At 39.4% G+C, this 13,543-nt stretch overlaps 1 protein-coding gene across 1 annotated transcript; it reads left to right on the forward strand.

Moving 5' to 3' along the window:
• Positions 1-7,213: 7,213 nt before the first annotated feature.
• Positions 7,214-8,152, forward strand: LOC109679592 (olfactory receptor 2M3-like). Its single transcript, XM_020154755.2, has one exon. It carries the CDS (start codon positions 7,214-7,216, stop codon positions 8,150-8,152), a length of 939 nt encoding a protein of 312 aa, XP_020010344.2.
• The last annotated feature ends 5,391 nt before the right edge of the window (positions 8,153-13,543 follow it).

Genomic DNA, 13,543 nt, shown 5'->3' on the forward strand with positions numbered 1-13,543 from the left:
AAATGTCTTATTAGATATAATTGATTATTAAATGTATTAAACATATGAACTTTAGGATTGACTGTTCTATCTCAGTAAAAAATATCATTGGCATTTTGGTAGGGATTGTATTGAACATATAGATTACTTTTGGTAGTATAGCCATTTTCACAATATTGATTCTCCTAACTCATGAGCTCTACCTTCTAATATCTTCAGTGATCTCTTTCTTTAGTGATTTATACTTTTCATTGTATAGGCTAGTCAGCTCCTTTTTAAAATTTACCCTAGATATTTTAATTTTTTGAAGCTATTGTGAATGGTGTTATTTTCCTGATTTCTTTCTGAGACTGTTCATTGTTTGTTTATAGAAGTGTTACTGATTTTTTGTACTGATTTTGTAGCCTGCTACTTTGCTGAAAATGTTAATGAGACCTAAGAGTTTTTTGGTTGAGTTTTTAAGGTCTTTCAAGTATAAGAGCATATCATCTGCAAATAGGCACAATTTTACTTCTTCCTTCCCTCTTTGAATCCCTTTTATTTCTTTCTCCTGTCTTACTGCTCTGGTTAGGGATTCAAGTACTATGTTGAATAAGAGTAGGGAGAGTGAACACCCTTGGTTCATTCCTGATTTTAGAGGAAATGATTTCAACTTTTCACCATTTAGTAGATGTTGGATATAGGTTTGTTATATACAATCTTTATAATGTTGAGGAATGTGCCATCTATTCCTGGTTTCTTCAGAGCTTTTATCATGAAAGGATGTTGAATTTTGTCAAAGCCATTTTCTGTACCCATTAGATGATGACTGGTTTTTATCCTTGATTCTGTTTATGTATTGTATTACATTTGTTAATTAGCACATGTTGTACCATCCTTGCATCACTGGAATGAAACCTACTTGATCATGGTGTATGATCTTTTTAATGTGTTGTTGGATTCTGTTAGCAAGTATTTTGTTGATAATTTTTACATCTATGTTCATCAGGGATTTTGGCCTGTAACTTTCTTTCTTTCTTTTTTTTTTTTGATGCATCTTTACCTGACTTTGTTAGGGTAATACTGGCTTTGTTGAATGAGTTTGATAGTCTTCCTTCCTTTTATACTTTATGAAGTAGTTTGAGGAACATTGGTGTTAGTTATTCTTTAAAGTTGTGGTAAAATTCAGCAGAACCTGGACTTTTCTTTTTTGGAAGATTCTTTATAACTGCCTCAATCTCATCACTTGTTATAGCTCTATTTAAGTTGTTAATGGTGGCTTGGCCAATTTTGGTTGATCATATCTGTCAAGAAATTTAACTGTTTCTCCTTCATTTTCTAGTTTTCTGGAGTATAGTTTTTTGAAATATTCCTACATGAGCTTTTGAATTTCATTGGTGTCTGTTGTAAGATCCCCTTTATCATCTCTGATTTTATTAAGTTGTGTCTTCTTTCTTGTAGTTGATTTGGCTAGAGGTTTGTTGATCTTTTTATTTTTTCAAAGAACCAATCTTTTATTCATTGATTCATTGTATCATTCTTTTTGGCTTCAATTCATTGGTTTCTGTCCTGATTTTTATAATATCCTCCCATCTATTGCTTTTTGAGTTGGTTTGCTCTTTTTTTCTAAAAGTCTGAGATCTCTACAATTTTCTGATGCAGAACCTCATGGCTACAAACTTACTTCTTAAGACTGCCTTTGCCATGACCCACAGGTTCTGGTCACTTGTGTCCTCATTTTCAATGAATTTAGGAATTTCATAATTTCCTAATTTCTTCAATGAACCATTGATTGTTCAAAAGTGTATTGTTCAACCTCCATGATTGTGAATGGTTTCTGTGGTTTCCCTTGCTACTGATTTTTAATTTTATTCCATTATGGTGTGCTAGGATATAGGGGATTGTTTCAATAATTTTTGTATTTGTTGAGTTTTGCTTTGTGAAGTAGGATGTGATCTATTTTAGAGAAAGTTCCAGGGGCTGCTGAGAAGAATGTGTAATCTTCTGTTAAAGGATGAAATATCCTATAAACATCTGTTAAATCCATTTGTCCAAGGTATTGCTTAATTCTAGAGTATCTTTGTTGATTTTCTATCTGGATGTTCTGTCTGTTGAAGGCAGTGGGGTGTTGAGGTCTCCCACTATCATTGTATCTGGTCCTATCTGTTTCTTTAAGCTCAGAAATGTTTGTTTTATGAACTTGTGGACACTGATGTTCAGTGCACATATACTTAGCATTGTTACATCTTCTTGTTGGATTGTTCCCTTTATTAATATGCTTAAACTATATTTTTGCAGAACACTAGAATGTGTACCTGTGAAGCTCAGTGAGGCTTTCATTTTTCTCTTTTGCTTAAATCTCTGAGTTTTTTTGGGGGGAGGATGGGGGGATTTTCCAACTTCCCTTCCATTTTGCCTGGCATCTGATATTAGGGTCTGTTGTTTCTTTTACAAATGTAAAGTTCAATATTTATTGATTTCACCTGGTCTACTGTTTATTGTTGCACTCCTGTGCCTTTCCAAGTCACCCACCTCTCCCTGTAGCCACATGCTTGATGTTTTCCTTCAGATTTGTGGAGACACAGGAAAGGGCTGGGTGTCTCTAATAGGCAATATTGCCAATCCTGTATAGTATTTCTTTCTGGTTATAAAATTCTAGTTTGACTTTTTTTTCATTTGGTAGTTTAAATGTTTTTCATTGGTTTCTTTTCTCTGTTATTTCTGGTGTATAATTTAACAGAGATTCTTAATTGCAATGTATCTTATTTTTCTTATCATTAAAAACTTTTTTTCTATATCTCTTGTTTTCAGCAACTTGATACTGATGTCCTTGTGTGGTTTTCTTTTTATCATTCTGCTTGAATTTCTTTGTGATTGTTGGGCCCATCGGTTGAAGTATAGCTATAATTTTTGAAAAAGTGAAGCTAATATCCTATCAAGGTTTTAAAAAACCTTACTTTGACATTTTTTTGAGATGCAAACTGGCAAAAAAGAGAAAAAACCTCCATCTTCCATCCCAGGCCTTCAGGGAAAAGTCAGCAACCCCTGAATTGCTGGCCAGAAGTGATCCATAAAATTAAATGGGAAGGGAACTATGGCTTATCTTAATTTCTTCATCCAAGCTAGCATGTTTATATGGGGACCTAAATCTGCTGTTGTTTATTCCTAGTTCTAATATACACTGGATGAATTTCTTAACTTAATCTAACTCTGGCCTTTAGGAGACAGTATCCCATGCTTCTATCTGGCTCTCTTATGCTATGACCAAATGGCTTAATTTGTACAACTTTAATAGGACTTTTGAAGTTCTGGTGAAACATTCACCTTTGCACTGTTTTCTGTCCTTCTCCTTTTTCTCCTTCTCCTTCTTCTCCTTCCTCCTCTTCTTCTTCTTCTTCTTCTTCTTCTTCTTCTTCTTCTTCTTCTTCTTCTTCTTCTTCTTCTTTTCTCTCTCTCTCTCTCTCTCTCTCTCTCTCTCTCTCTCTCTCTCTCTTCCTCTCTCTCATTCTAGCTGTTTTGGTGACAATATATAAAAATAGAACTGGAGAAAAAAATGAAAACAGCTAGGATGTAGCTCAGTAGTACAGCACTTGTCTTGAATGGGTGAGGTTTTGTGTTCAATCCCTATTGCTGCAAAAGAAAACATGGCAGGTTTTTATTTCACATCTTATGTGCAACCTATCAGGTATATTTAGGATATGAAATTTGTGTTAATGAAACCATGTAGGAATATCAAAGAGAGAGGGTTTTTTCTGTTTTGAAAATATTAGATTCATCTTGATATTATAACCTATGGTACTATCCTGTATTGTAAAGGAAAATGACAGACCAAGCCCTCACATGAATGAAATTTTGTTTAGGAATCCTAAACAAAGTATTAGCAAGTTGGGTCAACCAATAGAGAAGTGGGACAGTATAGCAGAAAGAGTGAGACTTACTCCAAGAATTCATGAATGATTTACTATTCAAAAGTCAGCCATTAATATTCACTTTATAGGTGCTAAGGGACTTAACATACATACAGACAATGGCCAGACTGTGTACAAGAATGGAATTTGACTAACCACAGCAGTAACTTGCTCAGGAAGCTAAGTCCCTATAAACAAGCCAGGAAGACAACCTTCTATATGTCAGACTTGTCAGAAATCAGATTTCTATCTTTAGTAACCATCCAGTAAGCCCAAAGTGATAATTTCTGTAAAAACTAACACCAAGTAGCCAGGACTTGACTAACTCAGAACACACCAGAAGACTTCTCTGTTTTTTACCTCATTTTAAAGCTTTCTCACCCCCCAGCCTGCCTTTGAGTTTTTGTCAAAGCTTAAGTGATGTTGAGTGACTCCCTTGCTATAGCTAACTTTGGATAAATCACCTTTGGTTTTATTTGGTTGGTTGTTATTTCCACAGTGCTTCATGATTTGTTGAATGAGCAATGATTAACCAGTGGTGGAGTGTATAAAAGTATAATAAAAGTATCGGATATGAACTGAGGACAAAGTTCACAGAACACTTGACCTGATCCATGTCTTGCTGTCCATTAACAGAACTCCCTGATTAGAGAGACATTCATTCTGACTCTGGGTAAAGATGCCACTTGGACAAGTGATATCCCTTGGGGGTCTCCTTCTGTCTTTTAATGGGAGTCTGGGGTATTTTTCAAAGTTAGGGTTTTAGAGAGTGAACATTGTCATGAAGCCAATTCATTATTTTGGTTTCCTTCTTGGTGCAGAGCTTGCTTATTCCCTGCCCTCATTAAGAGCTGGGTTTGGTGTCCCAAGACATGTGCCCTGCAACTAGAGGTACAAACCTGGTACATGAGCTCATTATTAATTTCATAAGTAACAGAAGAATGACTTAGATCATTATTTCTATTAATTTGTATTGAGAGCCAAAGAGTTTGGGGAGAGTGTGTGTAAAGAGGCTTCCTTAGGCCACCACTTGCTCACACATTCAGAGGACTGGATTTGCAGGGTGAGGTGGAAGGTGAACTGTGGGGAGCTGTTTGGGGGTGGTAGGTACTGAGGAGGCAGGGAGGACCTGATAGATGAGGGACTGAAGGTGACAGGGAACTGGGAAGAGCTGGTCTGACTTCAGGCTTCAGCTTTAGGCTCTCTGGAGAAAGTCATGCTGGATGACTTCCAGCTGATAAAGGTTGTCAGTATTGGAAATGCAGAAGATGGTAATCTTAGTTTTCTGTAGCAAATTGTTCATTTGTTCCCAGGCCCAGGCTCTAGACTGAATTCCAAATGGAGCAGGCAGACTTGTTGAGTTCTGGCAAAATGTGTACCCATCTCTTTAAGGAGTCTGTGGTCACATTCAATGCACTGGTCTGTTCCAATTGTGGATTTTATCTTTACTCTGTGCTCTGGCTTCCTTCCTTGCTGTGTCTCTTTACTTGCTTGTCTTATTTGCTTCTGACAGTTTCTGACTCTAGGCAGCTGTCTCACATTGCAAAGAAGAGAATAGAGTTATGCACCCAGATTTCTCTAAATCGGTGTGTAGTGTGTATGTGAACCTGGTTCCCCATCAGCACACCTTAGGAGATTTTATAAATAACAAATGGCAGGGCTCCATCCAGATCCAATGAACCAGAACCACAATAGGAAAGATTAAAGAATTTACATTTTAAAACACATTCCTAGATGTCCCAGAGATATAAACATGACTAAGAGCTCCAAGGTGTCTCACTCTTGCTTCTCATTTTTCTGTTTGTAAATATCCTCCCATCACATCTACTTCAATTATCTGTCTATCTTTGACAGTCTTATCCATTCCTACTAAGGGAAATTTGTAATTTGCTCATTTCCATATTTTTATTTTATTTTCAAGCCAGGGTCTCATCATGTAGCCCAGGCTGGCCTTGAACTTCTGGTCCTCCAGCTTCCAAGTGCTGAGATTATAGGTGAGTGCCAACAAGTGTGGCTATTAATTAATTTATTTATGTAGAGCAAAGCAGCATCTTTTTTTTATCCTACTGCCCCCTTCCCTTCAGCTATTTATTTTTAATTGATAAATAATACTTTTATGTATTTGTGGGGTATAATGTGATGTTACATGTGTACATATTGTAGAGTGACCAAATTAACTAAGCTTACTATCACATCCATCACCTCTATTGCTTGCCATTTCTTTGTAGTGAAAACATTTAAATATTTTTGTGCTTAGCAGTTTGGAAATATACAGTGCTTTGAACCTATGCTTACATGATGGACAATAGGTCACTAAAACTTATTCCTTCTCTTTAACTGAACTTTGTACCCTATGACCAACATCTTTAAGGACTTTATTTAATTCTAGACATCATGGGAAATCAAATCCATATATATCAACAAAGCACCCCCCCACACCATTTCTCTAGTGAGCATTGGCCCATTCCTTCATTTGTGAATCCAGTAATAGGTCTTAGGACATCACTGGTCTTATCCCCACCCAGTTATGCACTAAATGAAGTGAGACTGGTGTGTCCTCAGTCCCTGCCCTCATGTTCTCCAAAGTTCAAATAGCAGAATAGGATGAATGGTTAGACCAGGTCTTCTCCTTCTCCTTCTATGTCTCTCTCTCTCTCTCTCTCTCTCTCCCCTCTTTCCCTTATTCCCCCTCTCTTATTGTGTTGCTCAGGCTTAAACTCAAGGTCTTGTATATGCTGGGAAAGAAGGGACTTACCACTGAGCTACATTTCCAGACCACCATATTTTTTGATAACTATATCTGAAAGAGTTCTGGCACTTAGGTCCTTGAGACAGACATTCCTGGGTCATTAAGCTGACAAGAAAGGTAGTAAGCTTTTAAAAGATTTTAAAAGTTTTACATACATTTCAGAGAGAAAATTTACAAGTTTTCCAAAGTAAATGCTCTAAGCTAAGGGGCAGGGAGCAGCCTCACTCTTGTTTTTTTTATTTGGATTAGCTTTTAAACCTGCCACCCCTCTCCCTTCTCTTTCTGTCTCTCATATTCTCCAGTACTTCACTTTCCCAAATCCATGTCTATCCACCTGCCATTTAGTCAGTCTCCTTACTCTGTGATCTCCTTGCCTCTATTCTCTCTGATGTTTCTCATCTCTCAAGAGAAGTTAAGTATCAATTCTTGCATGGTAACTCCTGAGGCCAGGTAAGAGAAAGAGGATTTTCACTGCCAGAAGGAAGATTAGGCTAATGTTAAAGGTCTGGTCTCTGTGTTTTGGAAGACAAAGGTTTATTTCATCATGCATGTTGTGGGAATGCCAGGTGAATAGTTTGGTTTGTTTGTTCTCAGGGTCATGGCCATGGAGCCCTGGAATCACACCTTCCTGTCAAACTTCATCCTTACAGGCCTGTTCAGCTATTCACCATCTGATTTATTTCTGTTTATCCTGGTCCTTCTGGCTTCTGTGGCCACCCTGGCTGGCAATATCCTCTTCCTCCTTCTCATCTATGCTAACAAGCACCTGCACACCCCAATGTACTTCTTCCTCAGCCAGCTCTCCATCATGGACTTGACCCTGATGTGCACAGTGGTGCCTAAGATGGCAGCCAACTTTCTGTCAGGCCATAAGTTCATCTCCTGGGGAGGCTGTGCAGCCCAGATCTTTCTAGTGGTCATGGTAGTAGGAGCAGAGTGTTTTCTCTTGGCAGTTATGGCCTATGACCGGTACGCAGCAGTCTGCTACCCTCTAAGATACCCTGTGCTCATGAACTGGAAGACCTGCTTTCTTCTGGCCTTGGCATCCTGGTGGGGTGGGATGGCTGACAGTGTGATTGAAGTGACTATGGTCTTCAGCTTCCCCTACTGTGGCTCTGTGGAGGTGGACCACTTCTTCTGTGAGGTCCCTGCCCTGCTGCGCCTCTCCTGTGCTGACACCTCCCTCTTTGAGGACCTCATCTATGCATGCTGTGTGGTCATGCTGCTGCTGCCCCTTGGGGTCATTGTGACTTCCTATGCCAAGGTCCTCACAGCTGTGATCAGGATGCACTCCACTGAGGGGAAACAGAAGACTCTGACCACTTGTTCCTCCCACCTGACTGTGGTGGGTCTCTACTATGGGGGAGCCATATTTAGCTACATGCAGCGGTCTTCAACTAGGACACCAGCAGGCAACAGGGCCACCTCCATCTTCTATACTATCGTCACTCCAATTCTCAATCCACTCATTTATAGCCTAAGAAATAGAGAGGTAACCAGGGCCTTGAGGAAGATGAAGGGAAGGTGGGGAGTATAGACATCCTTCACACACCTGTTTCTTGCTTCTTCTCTTGATCTGTTCCTTACTCTGTCCAGGTCCCCTTTTCATTCTCATTCCTCCTCTCTGCCTACATTGGGCCACTCTGACTAGTTAGGGCATGCTGTGAGCTGAGTAATCTGCAGCTTTGGACAAAGATCAATAGTTATTGGATAGTACTTGATTAGCTTCACAATGAATCTTCCTCACACCAAGCACCACCATTTTTAGGAATAGAAGCCATTGTAAATTTAAGAAACTGAAGACACCTTGTTTACATTCTCTGTAGATCTGATAGGCAAATCCTTTCTTCTGCATTACCTGTTAAAATTGAGCCAAGAATGGGAATCAATTCAGATTCTATTTGCATACTAAAGTGGTGCACATAGGTCAAAATATATAGGAGCTGTGTGACCTTGGGCAAGATTAATCCTCTATGGACTTGACTATTCATCTGTAAACATTGGTAAAGTTAAATCTGATATTTCTTGATGTTCACGAATTACTGTGTATCTAAGCATCTATGTACTTAAGAAATTTGAAGATTTTCCAGTCTTCTCACAATTGTACTTTATTTTTTTTTTCCTTTTAAAAGTTGTTGTACCATCTGGGCATCAGTAGCTCATGCTTTTAATCCTAACTACTTGGGATGCTGATTTTGGGAGGATCACAGTTAGAGGCCAGATGGGTAAATAGTTGGAGAGAAGTATTTTTGAAAATAATCTGGGCAAAATGGACTGGAAGTTGTAAAGTGCATGCTTGGCAAGCTATTCTTTTGTAAGAACAAAGCCGTGAGTTCAAATCCCAGTCTCACCAAAAACAAACAACAACAACAAAAAAGATGGAGTACCACCAAATGGCCCAGACTAGCCCTGGGCTCAAGGGATCCTTTCTAATAGCTGATACTGATACTGTTTAGTGGGATTGTGTGGCATGGAAACAGTGGAAATGAGACCAAGACACATATTATGAACAAGGCAGGCAAAGCTTTATTGAGCTGTCTGACTTCAATTGGAGTCAAAGGGAGACAGCAGTGATCAAGGGAGAATCAGGCTGCTGGTTGCTGAAGAAAAGAGAACAGCAAGCTTTTATTGAGTTTTCCTGGCAGGGGAATGAAATTTGGTAATAGTTTGTTCATCATGGGAATGTTTTCAAAAGATATTTGCCTTCTTGTGTGCAACTACCTTGGCCTTACATTCGGTTGGCTAACAGATGGTCAGTTCAGTCCAGGAACTGCTGTGTTAAAGGTGGTATCGTTATTTTGTATAAATAAATGTCTTCTTATTTATTTATTTATTTATTTTGTGGTACCGAGGCTTGAAGTACAACTTGAGCCACTCCACCAGTTCTTTTTGCGATGGGTATTTTCGAGATAAGTGTCTTGTGAACTGTTTGCCCAGGCTGGCTGTCAACAGTGATCCTCCTGATCTCTGCCTCCTGAGTAGCCAGGATTGCAGATGAGAGCCACTGGCACCCAGCTGAAAATCCAGATTCTTATATCCTACATGGATGCATCCAGGCAGGTAGACATAATGAGGGTGATGATAAAAGTTTATTAAAGGTTAGGGAAAAAATTGCAAAGAGCCATGAAGGGCCAGGTGTGAGATGGAAGCAGAGAGAGTACTTTCAGTTACAAAAGTGTTAGGTTGCAGTAACCTGCTGGAGGGGTAAATCCTGAGCTGTTCTCCATCACCAATAATCAGTGAGTGGGGAGGGGTTTGTTTGGTCCCAGGGTAAGATGTGAACAATTTGCAGATATTTGCAATTAAAAAGAAAGCAGAGAGAGAGAGAGAGAGAATGTTTAATCTGAAATACAGTTTTAAACCACTTATGTTTTAAGAGTCCCCGATTTGGCTGGCTGTCCAAATATGTTGTGATTGCTGGTAAGTAGAAAATCTAGATTATTATGTAAGAACAATGCAATCAGATATCTATTAGATCTCAAAAAAGTCAGTGTTTTCAACAAAACATCTTTTAAAGTTTTTACAAAGATACCATTACCAAAAAACTGGTCCCTGGTCTCAGTGCCAGTTTATCATTTACCAATAATGAGAGCAGGGTTTTGAGGAAAACGAAATGAAGTTTGTTATTTGTCAGATGAAGCAGAGAACAGTGAGAGTTAACCTCTCAAAGCTCTGTCCTCCCACTTCTGAGAGAAATGAGAAAACGCCCAGCTTTGAATAGAGTGTTCGGGGGCTCAGCTTGATTGTGTGTCCAGATGGCCGCTGGCCTTGATTCTCCAGATGTCTGGTACCATTTCTTTGAAGCTGTACATCTTGGCTAGCAGGTTTACTGCTTGGGTGGTCAGTAAGAGATCAGAGGGAGAGAGCTGCCTTGTCTAATTGAAGAGCAAAGGAACTTAATCTTGGATTCTCCAGCTTGTAAACAAAGAGGGAGAGAATGTTAACTTAATCCACACGTCCAAGTCCAGTAAACTGGCCAGCACACATGCTGGCTATACAAAAAGGTTTTTTTTTTCTTTTGTGGTCCTAGTTACATTTTCCCCACTGTCAATTTATTCCTTCCATTTCTATGGAAAAGAGCTTTGCAATAATCCGTTTTCTGCCTTTAGTTAATTCCTGGGCCCAAGTAAGGAGTCAGTGCTCCTCAGCAAAAGCAACTTTTAAGCCCCTATTAGAAGACATAGGCACCTGTTAAAAGAATTCATCTATTAGAGGTATTATCTGTGTGGAAGCTTGTATCAGCTAACAATGCATTGCTCTGGCCTTTGGTAATCCAGGGTTTTATGACAAAACTGTTGAAAAAGTACAAGGATGAAAATAGAACAAAACTTACCATGTTTTTAATGTGTAACAGGTTAAGGGCCCAGAGTTTATTTATCCCCTTGGGATAGTCCCTATTTCAGGATTACAGGCAAGGCACGTGTCACCATGTCTGGCTTTGTACCTTATTTTTCTTTGTTATTATCTTTTTCTTTCTTTCTTTCTTTCTTTTTTTTTGCTGTATTTGGGATCAAATCCAGGGCCTCATGCATGCTAGGCAAGTGCTCTACCTGTGAACTACACTCCCAGCCTGGGCTTGTGCTTAAACACAAATATCAAGGTGTGTAAAATTTCAAAATAGCCAGATGATATTTATTTGTTTATTTGAAGCTTTCTGGAGGTATAGTTGACAATTGTATAAGTTTAAGATATCCAAAGTGATGTACACATTGTGAAACAATCACCACAGAACGTACTAATCTGAAACAGCCAGAGTTTAGGTCAAGGGAAGTACAAAGGATTCAAAGCCTCTGTCCATGAAATTAAGAAAGTTTAGGGGCAATTGGGCATGGGGGGGCATGGCTACAATCCCAGCACAGGAGTCTGAGGCAGGAGAGTGGTGAGCTTGTGCTCAGCCTGGGTGACACAAAGAGATCTGTTTCAAAAAAAACCCCAAACCAAAGTAATAATAATAATAATAATGTTTAAAGCCAGACTGCTCTTTTGGAGAGGGTGGTACTGGGGTTGAACCCAGGACCTTGTACATGTTAAATGTACCTTCTACCACAAAGGTACACCCAGTCCCCAGGTGACTTCTTTATTATTGACCCTGAAGTTGGAACAGAAGTGAGGTGTGAGGAGACCACTGCAGGAACTGGTTTCGATAAAGTTTCCTGTCTCAGGAATTCGGTAGGGCTTGGGAAATAATCCCTAATTTTTTTTCTTTTTTCTTTCTTTCTTTTTTTTGAGATAGGTTCTCATTATGTAGCCTAGGCTGGCTGAGAAATCATAATCCTTCTGCATCAGCCTTCAGAGTGCTGGGTCTATAGGGGTGTGCTACCATGCGTAGGGTGGGAATTAATCTTTTGTTCTAAAGATTTCCTTAAACACACTGGGCCAAAATTCTCCACTCAATCACTCCATCACACAAGAGTCCTGCATTTATCTATTGAGTGTCTGTGGGATATCAGATATGAGGGGATGCACACATATGGGGAAGGAGAGAGCATGGTCCAGATCTTAGGGAGTTTAGAGTCCGGCCCAGGATATACAGTGTTCCAGACAGAAGGAATAGCTGAACAAAGGCTGAACCTGAGTTCTAGACTGGGGAGACTCAGAGAGAGAAAGTGAAATAGAGCTGGCTAAGGGGAACCATGTCCATATCACCTAGAGCCTCACTAGCCAGTATGAGGAGTTAAGGTTTTGAACAGGGTGGGGGTATGATCTAACCTGTTTAATATAGATCTGCCTGGGCTGCTGGGTGGGGTGGGTTAGAAAGGTTTCTGCAGGAATTTAGGTGAGATGATGACACTGTTTTTGGATATAAATAAAGTGGTCAGAGCAAACAGGTTCTAGATACAATTTGAAGTTCAAATCAGCAGGATTTCTATGTTACCATTATCAAGAGAAAAATAAAATCAAAATGGAGTAGCATTGGCTTGGGGCACTTAAGATGGTGTAGGATAGGGAGGCCTGTATTTTGTTGTTGTTTGGCAAGGGGATGCTTGGGATAAAACTTACAGCCTCCTGCATTTTAGGCAGCTCTACCACTGAGTTACATTTCTATCCCAAGGGGCTCCTTGTTCAGCAGACCTAAATCATGTCTAAGGGAACTTTTAACTAGGCTGCAGACATGCCTGCCCTGGTGTGAGTTGAGTTTTGAAATATTGTTAACCTCCTCGGATCTTCCCCCTACCTACTCAGACAGACTGTACCCAATACTTCCTTACAAAACCCAGTCCTGATTCTTGACTAGCAAGTGATATAATTTCCAAAACTCTGTGGCTTAAAACTATAAATGTAGCTGCCATTTTGCAAAACCTCAGAGTACATTTTTAAGACTGCTTGAATCTTTTTCTTGGATTGTAATCCTAATTAGCCCCAAGATAAATGTAATTTCCTTGGTTCTCAGTTAAGTTGATTTTAATCTAAGTCAACATCATGGAGCTTAAGATTAAAACTTCACAAGATTTTAAGAGGGATAAAATAAGAAACTATATTTAACTTGTTAGGTATTGTTTCATTTTTTTCTACTAAAATGCACAAATGTCTCAGCAACCAATACATAAAAGTTACTTTAAATACTTTAAAAATTACAAGACAATTATATGCCATTTAAAGAAACTCATTTCCAAGTTATTTCTATAACTTCTCTATGTTTTTGAAGCATATACATTATAGAACAGCTTAAGTATTGCCTCATCTTAATTCAGGGACCCTCTGGATTTTCCTATGGTGCTGTGAACCATCTGATACATTCATCTCCATGTGGTCCCCGTAAATAAATCTGTCTAGGAAGGGGCCCTTTCTACTGGGGCTTGTGGACAGTTCTCTCTGCCACTCCCGGCCCACCACAAATCACCACGCCCATTGCCCCATGGTGAAGGTAGGAGCCCCACCCTGGTCTCCTTCTGTACTACAGGGCTTACCGGGAGGCAGCAGCTGGCAG

Source organism: Castor canadensis, chromosome 16 (genome assembly GCF_047511655.1).
Source record: "Castor canadensis chromosome 16, mCasCan1.hap1v2, whole genome shotgun sequence".
In the NCBI taxonomy this organism is placed as follows: Eukaryota; Metazoa; Chordata; class Mammalia; order Rodentia; family Castoridae; genus Castor; species Castor canadensis.